The 26,836-nt window shown below is 42.7% G+C and overlaps 1 protein-coding gene across 4 annotated transcripts in view; it reads left to right on the forward strand.

Moving 5' to 3' along the window:
* Positions 1-12,343, forward strand: part of LOC123758628 (uncharacterized) — a 37,237-nt gene extending 24,894 nt beyond the window's left edge. For all 4 annotated transcript variants that reach the window (XM_069334397.1, XM_069334398.1, XM_069334400.1 and 1 more), the window contains 2 exons: positions 4,186-5,532; positions 6,598-12,343. In XM_069334397.1, the coding sequence (XP_069190498.1) occupies positions 4,186-5,532; positions 6,598-7,335 (2,085 nt within the window). In that variant the 3' untranslated portion in view covers positions 7,336-12,343. The remainder of the gene's footprint in view (positions 1-4,185; positions 5,533-6,597) is intronic.
* The last annotated feature ends 14,493 nt before the right edge of the window (positions 12,344-26,836 follow it).

Consider the following 26,836-nt stretch of genomic DNA (forward strand, 5'->3'; position numbering starts at 1 on the left):
GAGGTCATCATAATTTGTAATTATAAGATTTATCAACTGAAGTTGCCAGGGTGTGTGTAATATCTGGGTGCAACAACTATTATGTCAGATTTAAATTTACTAGTTGTGTTAGAACTATTTATAAAATTTGCCAGACTTTACTCATCAACTATATTAAAAATCAGTCTCTATTTAGATTCATTCTTTTCAGTCTCAGACTGTTGTTAAAATCAGAACTATCAATATCAGACTACATTATTATCAGAATCAGATGCCTATTCAGAATTAGACACTTGATTCAGAAAATATTAAAAAAAAAAAAAAATCCAGAGGCTGTAGAGTTCGTCAGTTTTCTGGGGGAAACCCCATCAGCTCCCCGGAGCTATACCAGGCTGATATGCTAATGTCAGACTTTGGCATCAGTCATGTGTATGCAGTTCTAGGGCCTACCGGGGACCACGGCCAGAACATGGCCCCCCCTCAAAGAGGCAAGGGAAGCAATGGCCTATAGAAACCTCCTGTGTGGTTGGAAGCATTCTATGTCTGCCATCGACCGGGTCAAACATCCAGAAAGGTAAGCATCCCAAAACAAACCCCCTATTCTGGTAAAAATTGCTACCAAAAGCTGAACTAGTGGATAGAACTCCCCAACAGAAAACAAGCAAACAAGTATCTTGAGGTTATCTTGAGATCTTGAGACGATTTTGGGACTTTAGTGTCCCCGCGGCCCAGTCCTCGACCAGGTCTCCACCCCCAGGAAGCAGCCCGTGACAGCTGTCTAACACCCAGGTACCTATTTTACTGCTAGGTAACATGGGCATAGGGTGAAAGAAACTTTGCCCATTGTTTCTCGCCGGCGCCCGGGATCGAACCCGGGACCACAGGATCACAAGTCCAGCGTGCTGTCCGCTCGGTCGACCGGCTGCCCGTCATAGCTCCCCGTATGACGTTGCACATCACCGCACCTCTGTCTGCGCAGCTGCCCCCTCCCCGGGAGGGGGAACGGGAAGCCCCAGACCTCTCACGCCGGCTATCCACCCATCAGTTCTGAGGCTGATGCTATAGGCACTGGTTGTGTGCTTCGGCTCCAGTGGTTGTTTCAGCACTGTGCCTAGAGCGTGGTGTCTGTCTTCTAGGTGGTGCGTGAGCCGGGAGTGAGTCTCCAGTACTCGGGCTGCATGCGCCCAGCGTTGCCTTCCCTAGGTGCCCTGTAAGTACTGCCCTTGGGGCTTGGGGTTACCTTCCACAAGTTCCTTGGGTCCTGCTTCTGCTAGGCCGTTTACTGCTTGGTTTTCGGTCGCCCTTTGTGTGATAGGGGGTTCTGTCTCCCTTGTTCGCCTTAGGGTAAGGGGCAGGTTGCACTGGTAGGGGCACAGGGTACTGTGCAGCTTGTTTTCACCAATAATAGCGGTCGGCTCTCTTCCACCTGGGTACACTGTCCTCTTGCGGGGGTTTTCTTTTTCCTTTTTGTTTGTCTACCTGGTATGGGTTTGCCTTTGGTTCTTACCCCCTTTGTACTGGATTCTCTTCCTTCTTCCGGTGGTTCCCCCTGCTAGGTCTCCGTGAGTGTACTTGTCCCGGGGGGTTCAGTTCTTAGAAGGTTGTTTGGTAGACATGGGCGCCGGTTAGCAGTATCCTGCCTGGGATTACCTGAGCGCGAGTCCTCTTATAGTAAACGCTCAGGACCCTGGGAAAACCCTAGGGGGAGCGTGGGCCCGATGGATGTGGCCCAGGAGTCCCCCCCTCGCTTTGTGCGAGTTTGACGGTTGCTCTGTCACCTTGTCTCAGGGTGACACTCGTTGTTTTGCCTCCGTCAGCTGCCTGTGGGGTCGGTGACACCTTCAGCCAGGGGTCCTGCGAGTTTTGTTGCTTGCTGTGGCTCGGTTACCCAGTCTTCTGCTGACTAAGTGGGTGCAGGCAGCATGGGCGTTGCACGTTAGTTTCGATGGCAACACGCTAGGTTGTTTGCTCCCCAGAAACCCCAAGGCTGCCCTGTTTTGGTTGGTGGCTTCTTTAGTTTTGGCTGGGTTTCTGGCTCTGCCACCTCGGTGGTTGCGCCCGAGATCTTCCTGCGGCTCTGCCTCTTCCTAGGCTTGGATGAACCTTGACGGGGCCGGTTGGGTTCTGCCTCGAGTCTCTCACCTTTGGTAGGTGATCGGGTGACTTCATAGTTGGTGTCCCACCTACGTGCTTTTCTTGGCGGCAGTATGGGGTAATCTGGCGGTCCTTCCTTTTCCTTCTGTCCCTTCTTAGGTGGCTGCGTTTGTTGGCGTCAGCTTGGCTTTTCTACTGGGGGGTTGGGGGCCGTTGACTTGCCGCATACTGTCGCCTCGTTTTGTGCGACGCTAGCGGAGCCACTTCGGCTTGCTTTCGGTCTTGGTGTTACATCTGCGCAGTTCATAGGCTGTCTCGTGGGTTGTTTCACCTCCGGCCTGTTCTTGTGCCACTTGGGCCGTCCTGGTCTCTGGGCAGCGTGCTCTTGCTTCTCCTCGGTTGGTGGTGGCCCCTTCGGTTCGGGTTTGTTTTGACGGCTTTTTTCCTGTTGACGTTCGCCTCTAGGCCTCAGGTCGCTGAGCTTCTTGCTCTCCTTCAGTCGTGGCGTTTGGTTTGTTCGGTTGCAGCTGTCTCCCTCTTTCCTGGTACAGGGTGAGGCTGCAGCGTTCCAGGGGGTCCTTGGTTTGTTGGTGCCTGGTTGGTCGGGCCGGGGGTGCATCGTGTTTTGTGTTCAGTTGCAGCCCTCTGCTGTTAATTGCATGCCGCGGCTTCTGTGTCCTGGGCGCGCTTTCAGTTGATCCGGTTCCGTTCTTCCCTGTTCGCGGGAAAAGGTGTCCCGGGTCGTCCGCCGTGTTATTGCGGCTAGCCAGCCTGTGTTCTTTGCCCATGGTGAACGTGATTTCCCTGCTCTTGCTGCCGTCTTGGCGGCGTGTCCTTGCTGTGGGTACTGGGCTTTTTGGCGGTCGTACTGGGGCCTGGCTGCTCGTTGTCTCGTGTCGTTCCCAGGCTCGTTCGGGCCTGTGTTGCCTTGGGTTGGCGGTTGCAGCCAGTTGTCTCGTTTGCCGTTGAGGGGTGCGTGGTGTTCGCCTCCCGGATCCGTCCCTTTGACCTTCCTCTGTTGGTAGTTAGCTCCAGGGAGCCGACAGGGCTTCCCCTAGAAAACCAGCGTTGAATGTAATGAAACAACATTTTCTGGACAAGACCCGGAGGCTCCCCGGCAACCCTCCCTCCCTCCGGTCAGCGGTTTTTCGCGTGTTTTGACATCCAGCCTCAGAACTGATGGGTGGATAGCCAGCGTGAGAGATCTGGGGCTCCCCCTCCCAGGGAAGGGTGGAGCTGTGCAGACAGAGGCGCGGTGACGTGTGACGTCATACTTGTTTGCTTGTTTTCTGTTGGGGAGTTCTATCCACTAGTTTGGCTTTTGGTAGCAATTTTTACCAGAATAGGGGTTTGTTTTTGGATGCTTACCTTTCTAGTTGTTTGACCCGGTCGATGGCAGACATAGAATGCTTCCAACCACACAAGGGTTTCTATAGGCCATTGTTCCCCTTGCCTCTCTGAGGGGGCCAGGTTCTAGCCGTGGTCCCCGGTAGGCCCTAGAACTCCATACACATGACTGATGCCAAAGTCTAACATTAGCAACATTAGGGAGCCGGTCGGCCGAGCGGACAGCACGCTGGACTTGTGATCCTGTGGTCCTGGGTTCGATCCCAGGCGCCGGCGAGAAACAATGGGCAGAGTTTCTTTCACCCTATGCCCCTGTTACCTAGCAGTAAAATAGGTACCTGGGTGTTAGTCAGCTGTCACTGGCTGCTTCCTGGGGGTGGAGGCCTGGTCGAGGACTGTGTCCGCGGGGACACTAAAAAGCCCCGAAATCATCTCAAGATAACCTCAAGATAAGATAGCATATCAGCCTGGTATAGCTCCGGGGAGCCTCCGGGTCTCGCCCAGAAAATGGCATTTCATTACATTCAATGCTGGTTTTGTCATGTATTTCAGTATGGGGAGGAAGACCTGTGATGTAGTCTATTCAGTTAATTGTCCTGATCAATTCTGGTATAGGTACCTGGAGTCTGCCTCTCAACCTTCAATTGACTGGTGTAGTTGGTGTGATTTGTGACTTTAGAGATGCTAATATATGGTCACCAATCTTGTTCTGCTTCCAGGTGAACAGGCAGAGGATAAGAACACTGATATTCTTTTTGATTCCAGGTTAATGACTGGAGAATGAAGAACTTCCCGAGCAACTATCGCTCCCAGGTGTTGTTGTGGGAAGCCAATGAGAACCTCCTGACTGGACGGACTGTGAGAAGCATGTGGCGTCTTCACCAGCAGATTGTCAATCTCACACTGAACGTAGGAGATTCTGTTGTCACTTGGGATCACGTCTGCACTCGTGTTCCCTCCCTCATTACTGACACCAGCCATCATCGCACCATTCGGGATGCCCCTTTTGAACCCCTTCCTGCTGAGAACCATAAAGGGAAAGAAGATTATGAGGCTCAAAAGGGTAGCATCCTTGCATCCATAAGGGATGCCAAACAAGTCTTTGGGAACATCAGCCAGGCTCCAAGAAATGCCAACCAGACCACAAGGGACACTGGTCAAAGAACAAGGGGTACAAGCCATGACACAAGGAAGATTAACCCAACCTCAGTAGACACCAGCCAAACCCCAGAGGCAACCAGTCCAACCACATGGAACTCCAGTAAAGCATCAGAAGATACAAATCAGGCAATCATGAACTTCAGCAAATCCCAACAGGACTCCAACCCAGCTCCAAGGTACAACCTCCAAACCCTAAAGGACACCAGCCCAGCTCCAGGGGATAACCCCACCAACCCAACCCAATGGAACTCCAGTTCAGCCCCAGAGAACAGTAACCAAACCACAGAGACCACCACCCAAGTCCTAGGGAACACCAGCCCAGCCCGAGAAGACTCTAGTCAAGTAACAGGAGACACCAGTCATGCTCCAGGGGATGCCAGCCATACTCCAGAGGACACCAACCAGGTCCAAGGGAAGGGCAGCAATGAATGGCCCCTGAAGCAGGCTAGTCAGAAGGAGAGAGAACTCATGAGCAGAGTGCCAAGAGAGGTATGGGAGACAGCAAAAACTGATTACAGCCATATGTTACCAAGAGACATGTACTGCAGTATGCTGAACAGCCTACCCAGCCTGTGTTATGAGAGAGGTGTGCTGGAGGTGTGGGGCTACCACCAGCACCTACTCATGAACCTTACCAATGAAGAGGTGCTGCATGATGTTAATGAGATGACAACGAGTCATGTCTTCGGGTACCCACTACAGGTAACAGACTTCCTTGGTGGGGTAGAGAGGGATGATTCTGGCCATATAGTAGCAGCCAGGTCGGCCCTCCACACTTGGGTCACCATGGTCAATACTAACAGCACCTCCAGCGAAGTGGACCTGGGTACTGGCCAATTAGTGGACCAGGAGAGCATGGCCTGGGAGGTGGCACTCCTACACCAAGCACAACAAGCACATATACCCAGCGATGTCACTCTTTATGTCCACGCTGCCCACAGCTTCGGGAAGGTGAGCTCAACAGCTATCATGGATGATGTGATATGGGTGATAGTAGGGTGGGTGGCAATGGTGGTGTATGTGGTGGCAACACTTGGCAGGCCACTTCCTGCCCTGGTGGGACTCCTGTGTGTAGCATTGGCTGTTGCAGCCTCCTACGGCATGTGTTCAGCATTTGGTGTGCCCTATGGCCCTATCACCTCGGTGTTGCCCGTGTTACTTGTGGGTTTAGGAGTGGATGACATGTATGTGGTGGTGGGAGCCTGGGAGGCTGTGGGCGGGCAAGGTGTAACAGTGGCAGAGCAGAGTAAGCAGGCGTTGAGGAAAGCTGGAGTAGCAATCACTCTCACTTCCCTCACTGATATAGTAGCTTTCTTGGTTGGCTCCAGTACACAGGTACCAGCCCTACGATGGTTCTGCATCTATGCAGCTTCTGGTATTGCTGCTGTTTACCTGTTGCAGGTGACTATATTCGTAGCTGCCCTTGCCATAGACCAACATACTAGGGTGTCATCCACAACCAAGTGCAGCATTGAACTATTATGCAAGCATAGTAGAGGGTTTGTGGAATGGGTCATGAAAAGATATGCCAGGGTGGTTGTAATGCCAGAAGTAGCAGCAGTCGTGGTGGTGGTGGCAGTAGTCATGGTTGGAGGAGGAGTGTGGGGTGCAGTCAGTCTCAGGCAGCAGTTCAACCCAGTATGGTTCCTGCCTCATTCCTCATATCTCTATCACTGGTTTGATGCTATGGATCGCTGCTTCCCAACGGTAGGAGAGAGAGGCAGTGTGTATTTTGCCAATGTGAGCCTGCCAGAAGAACTTCCTGCTCTGAATGCCTTGGCTGACTCCCTCCGTCAATCCTCTTACATTGCCAAAGTTGATTCCTGGTTTTCCGAACTTGACATCTACATGTACCATGATTATAGATATTCTGGTCGCAAACTTACTGAAGAGTTATTGCATGAGGCACTAGGCATATTTCTACAGTCTAAAATTGGGGCACGCTTCATACCATACTTTGTTTTTGATGAACCTTTGGAATGCCATGATCCAGCCCCACCATTCTCTGCATTTAAGCTGGAGTTCGTCTACCGAAGACTCGATGAACGGTGGCAGCAGCAAGAAGCAATGGCGGAGGTGAGGCAGATGGTGGAGAGTTGCAATGTGTCTGGCTACCATGCAGCTTGGGCTCATGTCTACAGTCAGTGGGAGACTGATGCCAGTCTGGCAAGTGAGCTGTGGCGCAATCTGGGTTTGGTGATAAGTGTGGTAGCTGTTGTAGCAATGGTAGTTGTTGGGGCAGGCCTAGTAGCACTACTGGTGGTTGGATGTGTAGTAGCCACGCTGGTGGAGGTAGCTGCCCTCATGCACCTATCAGGTCTCACTGTTGACACTGTCACCACCATTGCTCTTGTACTGGCTGTGGGTCTGTGCGTTGACTATGCTGCCCACATTGCACATGCCTTCCTGGAGGGCAAGGGAAGTAGGCAAGCACGAGCACAGGCAGCAGTGTCCACCGTGGGCCCAGCAGTTCTACATGCTGGACTCTCCACACTGCTCGCCTTCCTAGCCCTTGCACCGTCACAATCTCACCTTTTCTTTGCATTTTTCAAGATCTTCACGAGCATGTCTGTGTTGGGTCTCTTCCAGGGCCTGGTGGTGCTGCCAGCCCTGCTGTCCCTGGTAGGCTCTGATCCTCGCAACCTACAACACTCCGAACCAAAGCCAACATCAGCACCATTAGCACCTCAACAATATACACACACTCATCATACGCCCACTCCTACACATTTCCCACTGCTACCGCAACCTTAAAACACACTTCTCATAATCACTGCCCCACTTCTGCCACCCCACAACACGCACACACACACACACACAGTTTCAAGTGTAGATATGATAGAGCCCAATAAGCTCAGGAACCTGTACACCTGTTGATTGACGGTTGAGAGGCGGGACCAAAGAGTCAGAGCTCAACCCCCGCAAGCACAATTAGGTGAGTACACACACACACACACAACAAGGAAGAGTCGTGGCCAGGTTGTAAGGACGACCGCCGGAGTCCTGATGGTTGGAGGAATGTCACAAGTGGAGTACCAGAGGGTTCAGTTCTTGCACCGGTAATGTTCATTCTTTACAAAAACGCTCTACCAGATGGAATACAGAATTATATGAACATGTTTGCTGATGATGCTAAGATAATAGGGAAGATAAGAAACAGATGATTGTCATGCCCTTCAAGAAGACCTGGACAAAATAAGTATACTGTACATTGGGGTCATTCCATGTGAATTCACCAAAGGTCTCCCACTCGAACCTTTCTAAATCTAATGAAATTTTGTAATAAAGTAGCCCTAGACCCAAAATGAAAATGAGCAAAATATTAGAGCTCAATCTGCTTTGGTTCTTAAATAACAGGTCCATATTGAATGGGCTCTCGTCCCATTAATGCGTAAATACCACAAGTTACTAGTTAGTAACAGTTGAGAGGGGGCCAAAAGAGCAGAGCTCAACCCCCGCAAGCACAACTAGGTGAATACACACTTGAATCATTGACAAGTGTAATAGTGAAAGTATTGGAAAAAATAATAAAAGCTAAATGGGTAGAACACCTGGAGAGAAATGATATAATATCAGACAGACAGTATGGTTTTTGATCTGGAAGATCCTGTGTATCGAATTTATTCAGTTTCTATGATCGAGCCACAGAGATTTTACAGGAAAGAAATGGTTGGGTTGACTGCATCTATCTGGACCTAAAAAAGGCTTTCGACAGAGTTCCACATAAGAGGTTGTTCTGGAAGCTGGAAAATATTGGAGGAGTGACAGGTAGGCTTTTAACATGGATGAAAAATGTTCTGACTGATAGAAAAATGAGGGCAGTAATCAGAGGCAATGTATCAGACTGGAGAAATGTCACAAGTGGAGTACCACAGGTTTCAGTTCTTGCACCGGTGATGTTCATTGTCTACATAAATCCTGGCCGGGGAGGATTTACTGGGCGCAATTCCTTAACTGTAGCCTCTGTTTAACGCAACAGTAAAATGTGTACTTGGATGAAAAAACGATTCTTCGCGGCAGGGGATCGTATTCCAGGGACCTGCCCGAAACGCTACGCGTACTAGTGGCTGTACAAGAATGTAACAACTCTTGTATATATCTCAAAAAAAAAAAAAAAAAAAAAAAATGATCTACCAGATGGAATACAGAATTATATGAACATGTTTGCTGATGATGCTAAGATAATAGGAAGGATAAGAAACTTAGATGATTGTCATGCCCTTCAAGAAGACCTGGACAAAATAAGTATATGGAGCACCACTTGGCAAATGGAATTTAATGTGAATAAATGCCATGTTACGGAATGTGGAATAGGAGAACAGACTCCACACAACATTTAAATTATGTGAAATCTTTAAAGAATTCTGATAAAGAAAGGGATCTAGGGGTGGTTCTCAATAGAAAACTATCACCTGAGGACCACATAAAGAACGTAGTGTGAGGAGCCTGTGCCACGCTTTCTAACTTCAGAATTGCTTTTAAATACATGGATGGCGATATACTAAAAAAATTGTTCACGACTTTTATTAGGCCAAAGCTAGAATATGCAGCGGTTGTATGGTGCCCATATCTTGAGAAGCACATCAACAAACTGGAAAAGGTGCAAAGACATGCTACTAAGTGGCTCCCAGAACTGAAGGGCAAGAGCTACGAGGAGAGGTTAAGAGGCATTAAATATGCGAAAACTAGAAGGCAGAAGAAAGAGGTGATATGATCACTACATACAAAATAGTAACAGGAATTGATAAAATCGATAGGGAAGAATTCCTGAGACCTGGAACTTTAAGAACAAGAGGTCATAGATTTAAACTAACTAAACAAAGATGCCAAAGAAATATAAGAAAATTCACTTTCGCAAACAGAGTGGTAGACGGTTGGAACAAGTTAAGTGAGAAGGTGGTGGAGGCCAAACCCGCCAGTAGTTTCAATGCGTTATGTGACAAAGAGTGCTGGGTAGACGGGACACCACGAGCGTAGCTCTCATCCTGTAACTACACTTAGGTAATTACTACAAAAGGCCACACATTCAATCTAAGGTAACAAAGGTGCCAAAACAATATTTGAATGTTATTTTTTGTGAACAAAGTTATTGAGGGTTGGAACAATTGAAGTGAGGAGGTAGTGGTTGATGCTAAAATCATCAGTAGGTTCAAAACATTACATGATTAATATTAGTCAGCTTGTGGGGTTGCATTCTGGGGAGGGCCTGTAGTTTGGCCCTGGGGAGACCTCAATATAATACTGGCTACCTGTTCCCTGACATAGTGAACTACCTGTATTATAATTATCCAACATAAGTCCTCCCAGATTCATAACATGTCATGCATTATCCAACAGTAGCCTCCCAGATTCATGACATGTCATGCATTATCCAACAGTAGCCTCCCAGATTCATGACATGTCGTGCATTATTCAACAGTAGCCTCCTAGATTCATGACATGTCGTGCATTATTCAATAGTAGCCTCCCAGATTCATGACATGTCGTGCAATATTCAATAGTAGCCTCCCAGATTCATGACATGTCGTGCAATATTCAATAGTAGCCTCCCAGATTCATGACATGTCGTGCATTATTCAACAGTAGCCTCCCAGATTCATGACATGTCGTGCATTATTCAATAGTAGCCTCCCAGATTCATGACATGTCGTGCAATATTCAATAGTAGCCTCCCAGATTCATGACATGTCGTGCAATATTCAATAGTAGCCTCCCAGATTCATGACATGTCGTGCATTATTCAATAGTAGCCTCCCAGATTCATGACATGTCGTGCAATATTCAATAGTAGCCTCCCAGATTCATGACATGTCGTGCATTATTCAATAGTAGCCTCCCAGATTCATGACATGTCGTGCATTATCCAACAGTAGCCCTCCCCCAGATTCATGACTTGTCATTCCGTATCCAACAGACGTTCTCCCAGGTCGTCCAGATTCCACTGTCATCCACTAAATTCCTCACAGATTTCCGACTCTACCAGTGATGTATCGTCTTTGAAACAAGATTACATAATTGAATACAGGACCAAGGCAAGGGCTTTAATGCAAGAAGCTCAAGCCTTGAATTAGTATTACTTTCCATCATTAGTATTGCTTACTTTACTTATTAAGATGGCTAATTTCCTCATCAAACCATAACAAATCTCTTAGATTTTAATGATGATGATGACCAAAGCACACATCAGAAAGTGAAGAAACAACAATGTTTCAGTCTGCCCTGGACCCTTACCAAGCTGTGTTATCATTATATTATCAATCACACAGCTTGATAATGGTCCAGGCCGGACTGAAATGCTGTTGTTTCTTCACTTTCTCATGTATGGTTTAGTCATCGTATCTTCAGCCACATTTTTGTGGTTCATCGACTGCTCTAGATTTTAGTTGTTGTGGCATTTTTTTTAAGGTTTACCAATATGGGAGGTACTGATGAGCCATTACTGTGAAATAAAGGGAGCCATGCCAGTATACAAGGTCAGTCAGGTTCCTAAAAACACATTTAAATTACAAGACATCCAATATCTTTTACCAACTTATGCTAATATTTATGCATCAACATTTGTAATTTTGTAATTACTCTACTTTACAGAAGTGAGGGCTGTTGAAACTAGAGCAGTGTACAAAGCTTTCAACATTATGCCACATTTCTATGATTTGGCCTCTTACTGATCAGGGCCAAGGAGCCAAGTAGCCACTGTACTTTAATCTGAGCCTCTGTATTTGTTTTAAATAACATTATTATTATTATCATCATTATTATTACTGTATTATTATTATTATTATTATTATTATTATTATTATTATTATTATTATTACAGCTATTATTATTATTATTATTATTATTATTATTATTATTATTATTATTGAGCAAATCCGTAAGAACTGTGATGAGGGTTCGAACCAATGCCACAACATGGTCTAGACCATGTTGTGGCATAGTTTTCTAGAGCTTGTGCGTGGGAACACCCAGCACATAGGTTCGAACCCTCATCACGGCTTCTATGGATTTGCTCATTGATGCATCACAATAGTGTGACTACTCTGTGTATTATTATATACACAGAAAAATCACACTAATGTGACATACCTGTACGTACATCAATACGAACCCGTGACTAAGACATTGCCAGCCATATACTCTACCACTGTACCACCACTGATTTAGTAAATGTCTTACAACCAGGTTTCTACTGAAATCACAGGAAGTCTGGAGGCCCATTCTGAAGCCTGTCCAAGTTTTACATAATACCCCCAAGCACTCGGGTGAAGAGTAACGAACCTGTGATCAAGGCATTGCCAGCTGCATACTCTAACACTTACCCTTCACCCGAGTGCTTGTTGGGCTTATGTATAACGTAACAGAAATCACAGACCTCCTGTGATTTCACTAGAAATCCGGTTGCAAGACTTTGAACATGTTTGTGATGGTACAGTGGTAGAGTATGTGGCTGGTAATACCTTGGTTGCAGGTTCATGTCTCCTCACATCTTCCCATTATTTTTTCTTCTCATTATTAGTGTATTTTATCATTACAGGTATTATTATTATTGTTATTAATATTATTATTATTATTATATACATTGGCATTTTGTGCTTCAGTGTATGTAAATAGTACCATGTGATATCAAACATATAGCATTAAAATCACAGGACGTATGCACAATATTTATTATGATGTAGAGAAGTAAAAGGATGAGTAGACTTTATTTGTAGATTGTACAAATATAAATTGTAACAAAGTCTCTCCTGTCTCTCACACTTACCTCATTTGTTTTATTCCTACCTGGTTTTACCCTTATAAACCTCTGCTGCTTGTCCCTCCCTTGATGATGAAAAAACCATCATTTATAATACTATATAGTGATTTAGAACTAGTACAGTAGTTGTGCAAATTTTTTTTTATTCATTTCACTTTATCCTTTATTTAAGGAACAAAAATCTGAATACATGCAAAATATATATATACACCACTTCTCTACACCGTTGTTTCTCATCAGCGTGTATTGTTGATCGTCGGTAACAGTGATCTTTATCTAGAGATGATATTGATATTCTTGTGTGTGTACTATTGGCCCTCGTGTGTGTACTGTTGGTTCTCACATGTACTTCAGTCTCACATGGTCCTTATGTGTGTACTGTTGGTCAACACATGGGTACTGTTAGTTCACATGCAGGTACCATTGGTCCACGTAAGTAGTGTTGGACTGCCATGTGTATTCGTGGTTCTCACACATGTACTGTTGGTTCTCACATGTATACCGTTAGTCCACATGGTTGTAATGTTGGTCTGCAGCTACATGTTTTGTTGTTCTTTATTTAGACACATTGTTGTCCATAAATTTACTAATTGCCTCTAAACAGACATTTAATAGTAACACAAATATATTTTGCCATCAACAGTAACCACTAACATACCCTGCTATAAAATCATTATGAGTTTGCCACCACAATAACAGAAAAAGCTTATTGAGAGGTTAAGTTTCAACTACACATCAAACAAATAAATTTGATAAAATTTCTACCACTTTTGGGACAACAACAAAAATTAAATGTAATGAAATACCTTTTTCTAGTGGGTCCTTCATGCTAGCTACCTGGATAGTTCCACCCAATTCATTGCATGTGAGTCATTGTATATCTACTGGGGACCAGGCCAAAACCTGATGCCCTCTATGATAGCCATCAGGAGCACACAGAATACAGATCACCCCCCTGGAAACACAAACCGAATCTGTCTCTATTTTCCGCTTGTTACAACTTGTAATAAAGTTGTTACATCTTGGCTTAAGGTGTTTATGACGTATTAGAACGTTGTTACAACTTGCTATATTGGTTGTTATAACTGGTTAAGAGGTGTTAAAACTTATTTGAACGTTGTACCAACGTCGTAGTTTCGGTGTGTGTTTGGCGGGCCTAAGCCAAGAACAGGGCACAAGAAAGGTGGGCGAGCCAAAACATACAATCAGCAAGATAAAAAGCATAGAAAACAGGACATCAGACCCCCTGAAACGAATGAGCCACCTGGTCATGCAGCAGTTCACTCGTTAGTTCATCTGCAGGGAAATGTGCACCTTTATCTTTGACCTCCGCAGCTCTGGCATGGCAGTCATTTAGCCAAGTAGATGGAAAACCAAAGTCAAGAAAACGCACAACATAGGCAAAGTTCAGACTCCTGCACAACAGTTTGACAAAATGGCAGATAACCAGGAGACTTGCCACCACCAGCCAGACACATGCAAGTGCATCAGGGACACAGGTGGAAGGAAGAGGGAAGCCGACCGAGAATTCCAGACTAGGCCCAACCAGGTCCAACCAGAGACGGAACCAAATGAGCCTTTGGTCAATTCACCAGTACTAGTAACTCGAAACTTGCAGGTTGGAAAAAACCAGATCCTTGGCTTGCAGACACAGACTGGCTGAGAGCCCAAACCAGCCAGTCATTGTGTAGTTTAAGATGTTAACCCCTAACACCCAAACGTTATAAACCACTACACATGCCAACCTGCTTAACACTGAGGTAGCCAGATTCAAGCTCAACAGGAGAACTGGGAAGCAGTTAGCCTGATGCCCCGTTCCTGAATCTGTAATGAATAAAACCCTTACTCAACAGACAGCATGACAGAGCAGTAAGACTGGCCACCACAGTACAGTACATCAATCCTGAGGCACATTCTTCAACCATAATAAAACCCTACAAAAGGCCTTGCTGGGTTCTGAAGGAATGACCAAATAGGAAACACTTGAAATAGGGGAAGGACTGTACTTGCTGAATATCACAAATGTTAAAAACAGCCTAGGGGCATAGGTGGCTGTTAAGGGTGTGAGCGACATGGCACAAAATGAGCACACGAGTACCCTGTGCGACCCTTTTAAAAAAAAAAAAAAAACAGACTGCCCCTATCCACAAATTCTTACAGAGAAGTCAAAGACCTGTACACTGTGCACTACTCTGGTGTGCCTCACCTGGATTTTTGCATCCAGGCATGGAGATCTCATCTTCAGAAAGACACGGCTGCTCTGGAGAAAGTGCAACACCGAGCAGCAAAAATAATTCCAGATCAAAGTCATCTCTCGTATCAGGAATGGTTGAGGGCCACAGGGCTAACAACACTGCAAACTAGGCATGACAGAGCAATCTCATTGTAACCTTTAAAGTGGGGCCAGGTTTTGGCCTCTGGTCCCTGGTAGGCTTACAATAACTTGTAAGGAGCTGGTATGTATTGAATTGGCTGGAGTTATCCAAGTAGAAGCTCCCAAGAGAGCCTTTCCAGAAATTTACACATTTACCAACAATATTTACATATTCATATAAACATGAAGTAAACCAAAGCAACACTCACCAGGCAACCCCATCATTGAATACATGTTCGTGCAGTGATACTCGAATGTGCCTTTAGCCTGGAGGTGTCTTGCTAAATTAATCTTCGTCATACTTCAAGATACTGATGCAGGTACAGCATTTTATTTTTTAAAAGACTGCATTTTTTCCATCTCTGGCAAGGGAGGGTCAATGTGCTTTGCTAAGCTGTAAATGAAAGATTTAGAGTAGGTACTTTAGCAATGGATGGAAGCCCAGACATTCTCTAAGACCAGAGAACACTCAAGTCAAATGTTACCAGAGCAGTTTCAGAATTAAAAACAAGTCATTTATTTATATTAACATTAATTACAACAAATATGAGTTACACAGCATCTACTAAATGTCCTTTACAAACACTACTGAAGCTAAGAAATTGATTAGTTAGGTTTTCCATGATTATAGGAATTGAAAAAAACACAAAGTTAATTTATATATATTAATATTTATTAACCAAAATATATGAGCTACACTGCAACATGTACTAAAGGTCCTTTGCTAGCACTACTCCTTCAGCTGTGTTGCCTAACCTAGTTCAGAAGTAACAAGTACCACAGTCTGCTCCTCGCCTAGTAAACTTCCTTACAAAAAAGACAAGTTGAACACCATACACAAATTATTCCAGAGATGTGTGTATAGTGAAGATAGTCTTGCCAAATTTGAATTGGAAAAAGTCATAATACGAGGCATGATAAATATAAGATGGTATTGACAACAAAACAAACAAAATTACAGCATTTTTGAACCCTAATCCAATTTGCGTGAACAAATTTGACAAGACCAGAAAACTTTAATGAACCACCATGAGAATATATGGCCTTCGAACGTGCAGACATAAAAAACAACAACTGGTGGATGTCCGCTAGTTGAAGAACACAATGTGGGCGTGTAATTCTGATGATGCTACACTGATACATAATGACCACCACAACCACGTGGCCAACTACTTGGTGAAAACAAAATACAAGAAGCAGGAAAGAGCAAATCTCAATGGTATTGAGAAGGTAACCTATTTAGAACAGGAATTTGAAGCAAAAAAAAATAGAAGAAAAGTATAACACTTAAGGCAAATTTACAATTAAGGGACAGATCATTCAAAAGCTTTGCTGATTGTTAAGTGTTGGCTTGGCAGACAGAATAGCAGGAGAGAGCTCACAATAACAGTTGTTACTTCTTTCAAACTGTCCATCAAAATGTAATTAGATTTTGTAATTACAATGACTTCTCCCCAAAATTATGTCAATAAAATAATTTAAATTTTTATTTCTATCAGACTATCCTACTCTGAGTAATTTAGTTTTTAATTCTCCCAAACTATCTATAAAAAAGCATTTTAGTTTAACACCTCAATTCTATCGCAACACAAGCTCTAATCAAAGGTAATGAAACCCCATTTTCTGGTAGGCCATCAGTAGCTTCCCAAGTTAAGTGCTGGTCCAGTCAAGCTTTAAAGAGATGCCCAAGATAATAATTTTAGAATGGTTTATATACTGCTTTATAATCTCTCTCTCACATGGTACAATCTGTAACTCTACTACTGTACAACAACTTCAGCATCTCATGGTTCGAGTTCTTCACACGCAAGCTTGTGGCAAAGATACAGGATTAGTCCAGGATGCCAAGAGAAGCTAATAATCAAACATATTTTGAATACACGACAGCAAAGTGCTCGTTTCTTTTCAGAACAGTTATCCACTTCTCTTGACAGGGGATCACAGGAGGCTGAAGAAACTGATGCAATCTAGATATAATTGACAGCCTTGAAAGCTCACACTACTTCGCTGCTGCATGTCACAAGCCAACATCTTTACAATCAACATAAAATTATGCACAAGACAAAATTTTCAAAGCCAAATACCAGATGAATTCATCAAACTCAGTCAGACTTTTAACATTCAACAAACTCCACAGCCATGCTGAGTCAATCTTAATTGTATTCAGTATATAATATTTAATTGCCACATACTTCCAATCCTAAAATCCCACTTAAGAAATTGAATAGTCATACTTGACCAATTCTAATTACAGTCGGCAAATGTTAAAATTACACTAAACTAATTTTTAATTAGTGTAAACTAATTACACTAAACTAAAATGCACAAAGGTTTTCAGCCACAATAGATTTTTTCAAGTTCATTTTATATTGCTAATAAAGGGCTTTGCCATGCACAACAAATCTTTCAGTTACAATAAATTTATTAATTATACATTGCTGATTATACAAGCAATCAAAGTTCTCCCTCCTGGTCACCCACTTCTACTCATGATCCAACTCCCAACTTTTTTAACTAACTCAACTCTCACTTGACTTGTCTTTGCGATCCAATTTCACAGTCCAGTTATGCTTAATCAGTTTTTGGGAACAAATTAAGATTTTCATTTCACTAAAAAATTTTTTTTTATAGAGTACTTGATTACAATGACTCCACAATCATGCTAATTCATTCTTCACTAAAGTTAATCATATTCTACCATCACACTAAACTATGCTCATTCTGTCTAGTTACTGTACTAAAGTAAAGCTATTCTACTATCACACTCAACCAATTCAACTCAATTATCAGCTTCTGCTAGAACAGTCTGTCCCACAATAAATTACAACTATTAGAATATCAAGAATGCTAACAAACCTTAAGACCTGTCTATGTGTGTCTTAGAGTCTATCTACACTACAAAATGTGTGTAACCCAGGCAGAATGCACAAACACCCCCCTAGTCCGTCGCAGTGGAAGGCGACGTTCTCCTCATGTCTGCGACGGACAAATGGGCACTTGGATGCTACTGTCGAGCCAACACGTAATACACTCAATACTGCATTTGCTAACCAAGACTACTACTTATGATAGCATTTCTAAGTACATTCACTTTGACCTACTGAAGACGAGAAACGACAATTCTACATACAAAGTATGAGGTTATAAATAACCCTCTAATAAAAAAAAAGTCATGCAACAAATTTTTTTAATACAAGAAATAAATCCATGCTTTTTCTTTCACCGATTTGATGCATCATATACTTTTGGTCACTACACCATTATTATTACCCCGTGAAAGGCAGATGAACACTGCCTCATTCTCACAGTGAACTGCCACTGCGTATATGTACAGCAGGGCTACCATACATTTTTTACTTATTAGGTCACCCTAAATTTCCCAAATACAATAGGGCCACCCTAAATTTCCCAAATACAATAGGGCCACCCTAAGTTTCATACATACACCAGGGACACCCTAAATTTCATACATATACCAGGGACACCCTAAATTTCATACGTATACCAGGGACACCCTAAGTTTCATATGTATACCAGGGACACCCTAAGTTTCATATGTATACCAGGGACACCCTAAGTTTCATATGTATACCAGGGACACCCTAAGTTTCATATGTATACCAGGGACACCCTAAGTTTCATATGTATACCAGGGACACCCTAAGTTTCATATGTATACCAGGGACACCCTAAGTTTCATATGTATACCAGGGACACCCTAAGTTTCATATTTATAACCCCTCACAGCTGGGATAAAACAAATTCCAACTCACAGCAGGACCACTATCAAAATCAACAAACTTACCTGAAAGCCATCATTCAAATTCCCAATTATATAACCTATTTTGGTTAAATATGAAGAACACTTCAAGGCCAATCTGAGGAGCAGCTCTGTGATTAATTTAAATAAAATATTAATGTAGGACCCTCAAGATGGTTGTCAAGTTTCAAGTTTCATAGCAGTATGCACATAGCCTACAATATTAGTTGTTTTTGTCCTTAAATGTGAAAGGTTGTAACTCCTGTGCAAGAAGTCTTTATGGGAAATGCTTTCACTTGGGTGTTGGCTCTGACTCATCTCAACGCATCTAAGCAAACTGCTGGTCAATGTTCATTTTGTTTACTGTCTTTGTTATACCAATTTGCTGACCGTCTGCTTATCAAAACACGAAACGACTGCTAAAACAATTGGTAAACATGAATACAATCACTGCTACAGCAATTTGCACCTTTAAATACAAGTGTTGTTACAACAAACTGTACCTTTAAATAGTCACTGCTATAACTAACTTCACCCAAGAATACAATCACTGCACAATACCCTGTACACAAAAACAATTACTCAAAACCCTCTGTATCCATATACAGTCATTGATACAACAATTTCCACCCAATACAATAATGCTGTAACACCCTGTATCCCATGAGTACAATCACGTACTTACTTACTTTCACAATTAAATGGTGTCTCATTATATATGTTCATCCTTCTCTAATGAAACTGGGAAATGGAATACTGATAATGTATTTATGTTTTTTTAATACATTCAATTAAAAGGGGCAGAAGGTGGCTTTGATTTTCTCCTGTAAATATTGATGTGTCAAGTTTATCACTGCCATCTTAAATTACCCTTTGTTGGACAAATTTTAAGTTTTGGCCTACTGGATAAGTATTGGTTATAAACCTAGATGACCATTTAAATTTTCAAAAAACATTCAGTAAGATTTAGCAAGATAAAAATAACATTGTGTAAAACCTAATTTGTGAAACACGAGCTGCTCCTGATCATATCTTACCTAGCACCTAAAGAGGTACGTCATTATTTTACATACAAGCCCTGGCAGAAAAAGAGGTGCACCAATAACACATACTTCCTAGTTTCTGCATCGTCAAACTAGCAAACACATAATTCGTCGTGTAAAAACACAAGACTCCTCCTTTATCAAACACAAATAATCCACAAGTGGAAACACAAGACTATTCAAACTACACCTTTACTGCTGATATCCCACATGATGATCCAAGCAACCCAAGAAGAGTTGGTCACCCAACAACACAATGTTGGGTGACCATTCTTTACAAACTCTAAATGGAGAGCTGAAGCCACTCTAAACCCAAAACATTGTCATAAGCTTAATCAGTATGGTGTTGCTTATCCTTCTCCCTGGGTATCAATTACACCATTCACTTCTACCGCTAAAAGACAATCATTTCCTAAAAATTCCACCAATTTATTTCAGATTGCAGTATTCCCTTCCTGTACAATATAATGTCAATGTTGTTGTGATATATAATAGATTAGCTGTAATACATAGCCATAAAATATTTTTTGAAACAAGTGTACATCACTTCCCATTCGGAAAAGAAAGTGAAATATTAACACGAGTTTATGATAATTTCAATAATCCGACCAATGCCGACAACAATCTTAACAACAGTTGAAGTACTAACGTATGTTATCTAATGTTCCTAAAGAACTAGCTGATAGGGAGATGTATAATAGATATTTCTTACATATATAAACAACATTTTGAGACCTTAACCAAACAAGCTTATTTGAAATGTGACATAAGATTACACCTCACACGTTCTGCAAGTAAGGTTGTACTATGACTCAGGTAACGCTGCAAATTCAACTAGTAATTCACAGCGAACTGTTTTGAAAATCGGAATAGTAATTTCAAATGGTAGGATGCAATTGGCCAGTAGTATGGCACTAACTGGTACTAAACCAGTTCAAAATATATTATAAGTATAATTAATCCAAATAGCTTCTAGGAATACAAATCCAAACAAGACTTTCAATATCTAAATTTGAAATGTCATAAATATAGTATCAAATTCGAAATATGATACCAGTAAATATTTTTTACAAAAATGTAATAAATATTCTTGTTATATCAAATTTGAAATGCGATTAGCATTGTATCAGAAGCACATTTAGACTGCAATGGTCACTCATGTCTAGATCAAGATTAGTACTTGGATCTTTGTGGGTTGTACTGTGAGTTACACAATTAGCATGAATCAACCAGTCATTTACTGTTCAGAAGCAAGCATGGTGTTTTATAAAATACCTAACTCCCAATATGCAATAGACAGAGAAGGCACACTTTCACTCATGGTCAATGAGTTTACACAATTTACACTTCAGATAAATTTTTTGTTGAAATTTAAGCATTGTCTATTTTTCTAGATCTAATACAGTATTTCCTCCATGCAAAGCAGGGAGGTTTTGGCAAATTTTGAGATATACTTTATAAATAAGATTAAGATCCAAGAAAATGTGTATTGAGTTGGATTAGGATTTATGACAATTTATACCTAGTCTACTTAGGATTCATCATATGATGAAAAATACAGAAGTTCACATCCTACAACTGGTGATGGCTACACATAGAGCAATAAAGTTAGTTGGAGATATGCAGCCAGTTGTGTGTTAATTACACAACACAGAAAGTAAACTAAGGAATAACTACAGTACACTAGCACAAAGAAAAAACAATATTAAGTAAGAACTGCTTTCAGAGCACAGCATTGCTTCTTATCATACCACTTCCAAATATCATCACATACACAGCTATTATAGTATATCTCTCGAGTCTATAATAGCAGAATGGGAATGCCCTTCACAGTTTTGACATCAGTGACCAATACCTGACCATAAGCCAACCACAGGATCACTGGATAACATTCAACATTCTGAGAATGTGACAACATGGTGATAAAAAGCTAGGGCAAAATGCATTTAAAAATAATTCATTCAATTACTACAATGCAAGTGGGGGTTTAACAAGTTAAAATTGCCTCATTCTATAACCTCAACTCAAAATGGTGCCAGTGGGCACTGAGGCTGTCTTGAAACATTTTTCTGTCTGACAGTGAAGGTTATACCATCATCACCCTCTGGCTCCTTAGTGCTGTACTAAATGTTATCTATTTCTCAACAAAGCATGCATAAGTCACATAAGGTATAAATATCTGTTTTGTATTGTAATAGAAAAGACTAATGATAAACTTTGATGTGTAAGAGATTTTGCACTGTAACATGATTAAAATTGCTTTAGTGGACATGTGCAATTATGGTGAATATCAGGGAACTGTGTAAGTCACTTACTATAAATATGGTAAAGCCATTACAACACAGTGCTGGATGAGAAAATGGCTCGAGTAATAGGTGGAACTGCAGCAGTGGAGATTTTTATAGTGTAGAGGTGATAGTTACCTATGATGCCAAGTGTGGAAAGGAATAATAAAAGTTCATATGTAACTGAACATTGTCGGGTACTTTTTTATACAGTACAGTACCAGTATTTCAACATCCTTTAATGGTGGATATTTCCCTCCTTCCCTCATGAACTGGTATACAGTTGATGTTAATATCCTTATTGAATAATATGCAGGAGAAACTGTAGTAAGAGTAACTCATGTAAGTAAAAACTTGTATACTGTGAGCAGTGAAAGCATTGCATGCAATAGATCTCATGAATGACCTGTTTCAAGTGATAATACAAGCAACACTGGGAGAATAAGTGTACACTGCATACAGTGGTAGTGTTGTGCAAGTAAGTAAGTAATTATCAAAAGAAGGCACCAAACCAGGAAGGTTATGTAGCACCATCAAATTTGCGGAATAATCAGAGGGCGCTAAATATCACGAAGGATGCCAATACGTGAACAGAAACGCATAAGGCGAAAGATATCAAAAGCATCCAATTTACCAAGAATTCTATCGAGGGACAAGCGACCGCGAAGGACGGTCGGAAAGCAAGACACACGCTCGTCCTGGAAGTCAGGACAGTGTTGTGCAAGGACATGATATGAAATGTATAGTGATAATATTTACTCTTGGCCTAGTTAAGGATACTAGTGAATGGGATAGGTACCTATTGTATAAGCAATCCTACCCACTCCTTATTGGACATGAAATATCAACACACATAGGAGATAAAATACAGTTAAAGTTAAAAAAATACTATGGAATACCAGCCAGAATCTAAAATGTACTAGGCCCACATGAAATGATAAAATATTTATCCATGCAAAATTACAGCAAAGAATTCTGTAGACAACTTGACATAATGATGGTGTATCAAGGTTGTGTTGATCAATGCATCCCTTGACGTACCACTTGGCGTCATGCCGCAAGTAGAGAGCATCAAGGTTGAGCTGATCATTGTATCTCTTGATAATACAATGTCACCAGGTATCAATAGCCCCATCACCCTTCAGGTTTACTCAATGTATCATCTGCACCTCTAGTAGCATATCCTGTCATCGACCAATTCTTTGTAGGATGATTTATCCATGTCATTATAACATGAAATAGATAGCATGACATCATATAAATGCAAGATGTGCTGTCTCTGGAGTTCATACACCACAAACATGAATTAATGGCAGGTATGTGTTTTTACCGCACCTTTGATATGACATTCTTGATTGCTACATTCAGTGGGTCTACACATCATCAATTACAGTAGAGAAGTATGGATAAGCCTATACTTACATATGCACACCAGCACATGTACTTGTACAATACAAAGTTTTGGCTTACTGCTTCTCAAGAAACAAATTTATCTTTTGCATACAAATATTTAACATCGTAAACAATTGGGCTCGGAAGATTTACTCCACTCTAAGTCATTGAGAAAAAAGATGATGGGGAAGGTAGCAAGTATGTAAGTAATTATGGAAAGAAGGTGCCAACCAAGGAAGTCTATGTAGCACCATCTGTGGAGAAAGATAGGAAGCTAACCAACAATTACAGGGAGTAAACAAAATCTGAAAACACACAGACTGCACATACTGGATGTATACAAATGCTCTTGGTAATACTAATATGCATCCAGGAATGTAAATTGTTGCATTGTGTCATTGCAGCACTTTGCACCAGTTAACCCTGATCTGAAAGCAGGAAATGGTATACTTAACAACAATGACAACAAAGATCTTTGTTACCATGTACCTGGTAAAGACATGTGTGTATTTATGCACACATGTGTTAGTGCATGCAAATATTTGAGTGTAGTTATTTGTGTGCAGGTGTGTATGTGTGTAGATAGCCATATGTGGACAGATATTTTTGTGCTGTGTGTGTAATAACCTAAGTGTAAATACAGGATGAGAGCTATGCTCGTGGTGTCCCATCTTCCCAGTACTCTTTGTCATATAAGGCTTTGAAACTACTGACGGTTTTGGCCTCTACCACCTTCTTACTTAGCTTTGTTCCGTCTATGTTTGTTTCTGTTTGCAAAAGAAAATTGCCTATTAATTTTTCCGAACCTTTGTTTCCTTAGCTTCAATCTGTGTCCTCTTGATCGTGATGTTGCTGGTTTCAGGTATTCCTCTTTGTCAATTTGGTCAATTCCTGTTATTATTTTGTAAGTGGTGATCATATCGTCTCTTTTTCTTCTATCTTCTAATTTTGGCATGTTTAATGCTTCTAATCTCTCCTTGTAACTTTTGTTTTTTACAGTACTGTAGTTCTAAAAGCCATTTCATAGCATGCCATTGTACCTTTTCCAGTTTAAAAAGTGTGTGTAATTACCTAAGTGTAGTTAGAAAATGAGAGCTACGCTCGAGGTGTCCCGTCTTCCAAGCACTCTTTGTCATATAACACTTTGAAATTACTGACGGTTTTGGCCTCCACCACCTTCTCACCTAGCTTGTTCCAACCGTCTACCACTCTGTTTACAAAAGTGAATTTTCTTATATTTCTCCGACAGCTTTGTTTCATTAGTTTAAATTTATTACCTCTTGTTCTTGAAGTTCCGGGTCTCAGGAATTCTTCCCCTATCAATTTTATCGATTCCTGTTACTATTTTGTATGTAGTGATCATATCACCTCTTTTTCTTCTATCTTCTAGTTTTTGCATATATAATGCCTCTAACCTCTCTTTGTAGCTCTTGTCCTTCAGTTTTGGGAGCCACTTAGTGGCATGTCTTTGCACCTTTTACAGTTTGTTGATGTGCTTCTTAAGATATGGGCACCATACAACCACTGCATATTCCAGCTTTGGTCTAACAAAAGTCGTAAACAATTTCTTTAGTATTTCGCCATCCATGTATTTAAAAGCAATTCTGAAGTGTGCGCATGTGTGCGTGTGTGTGCATGTGCGCATACGTGTGAGCATGTGTGCATGCACACGCGTGTGCATACATATAGTATATGTACTTACATCTATTTGTGAGTACATTTGTTGATTTATGTACCTAAGATTCCACTGAACCCACTTGCACAAGAAACAAAATGTTGAGCTGTGTTCCAGCTGAGCCTAACAGGACTGCATCAATATTCAGCCCAGCACAAACAACACGGAAATTAAACTTCTATCTTGTTTACCTTTTATCTTTAAGAAGATCCTTAGCCACTACTTATTGAAGTCTAAATTTCGAAGACAGACAAAAAACAAAACAAAAAAAACACAATGTAATGAAACACCATTTTCTGGGTGTGACCTGGAGGCTTCCCGGAGCTATACAGGCTGATATGCTAATGTCAGACTTTGGCATTAGTCATGTGTATGGAGTTCTGTGGGCCTACCGGAGACCACAAGCCAGAACCTGGCCCCCTCAGAGAGGCAAGGGGAGCAATGGCCTATAGAAATCCCCGTGTGGTTGGAAGCAATCTATGTTTGCCATCGACTGGATCGGGCACCCAGAAAGGTAAGCGTCCCAAAACAAACTCCTATTCTGGTTAAAATTGTTACCTAACGCCAAACTAGTGGATAGAACTCCCTAAAAAGATACGAGCAAACTAGCATGACGTCACACATCACCACGCCGCTGTCTGCGCAGCTCCCCCCTGCCGTGGAGGGGGGGAAGGGAGAGCCCCAGACCCCCACGCCGGCAATCCGCACCCCAGTTCTGAGGCTGGATATCAAGAAAACACGAAAACCGCCGCCAAAGAGAGGGAAGGATGCCGGGGGAGCCTCCAGGTCACACCCAGAAAATGGCGATTCATTATATTCAACGCTGGTTTTTTTGGGGGGAGCCCCGTCAGCTCCCCGGAGCTAACTACCCACAGAGGAAAGTAGAGGGACACATCTGGGAGACGGTCGCTGCACGCTTCGCAACTCAAAACCGAGACAACTGGCTGCAACTGCCGACCCAAGGCGACACAGGCCCGACTAGGCCCAGGAACGAGTACAAGACCACGCACAGTCAGGACCCTGTCCAACCGCCAAAAACCCCGCGCCGAACGTCAAACCAGGCCACGTTGCCAATAACAGCAGCAAGAGCCGCAAACGTACAAACGTCGTGAGCACGGGGATAGACCGCAGACTGGCTAGCCGTAAGAATCCTGTGGATGACCTGGGAAACCCACACCTGCATACAGGAAAGAAGGGAAACTGGAGCAACCCAAAACGCGTCCACGGACACAGAAGCGGAGGCACGCAAAAAACAGCGGAGAACCGCCATGGGCCACAAAACACGATACACCCCCAGCCTAATCAACCATGCATCAAAACTCCAAGGACCCCTCCGGAAAACAGCAGTCTCAACCTTTGCCAGACAAGAAGGAGATGGCTGGAGACGAACAAATCTACCGCCCCGACCAAAGGAGCAGAAAACCAGAACATGAGGGGCCACCATAAACCAAGGAGAAGAAAGAAAAGAGCATTCCGCCCAAAGACCAGGATGGCACAGGCGGCGCATGAGCAGGTCGGAGGTGAAACAACGCACGAGACAGCTTGCTGAACGGCTTAGAAGTAACATCAACACCGAAAGCAAGCGAAAGCGGCTCTGCCAGCACCGTGCGATACGAGGCAACAGTATGCGGCAAAATGATGGCCTCGAATCCCCACAAGAAAGGAACAAGACAACGCTAAAAAACACAGCCACCTAAAAAGGGACAGAAGGAAAAGGAACAACCACCAAAAAACCCACACCGCTGCCAAGAAGAAGCACGCAGGTGGGACACCAGCAACGAAGCCACCTGACCACCAACAGAAGGTGAGACTCGAGGCACAGCCGAATGAGCCGAGGAAGAGGCGGAGCCGTGGGAAGACCCCGGGTGCGATCATCGAGCAGGCAGAGCCGAAAACCTGAGCCGGCAAAGAAGGAGATGGAACGTCTGCCGTACCAAAAAATATCCCAACCCAAGTGAGCTGTTAGGAGG

This window comes from Procambarus clarkii, chromosome 31 (genome assembly GCF_040958095.1).
Source record: "Procambarus clarkii isolate CNS0578487 chromosome 31, FALCON_Pclarkii_2.0, whole genome shotgun sequence".
Classification (NCBI taxonomy): Eukaryota; Metazoa; Arthropoda; class Malacostraca; order Decapoda; family Cambaridae; genus Procambarus; species Procambarus clarkii.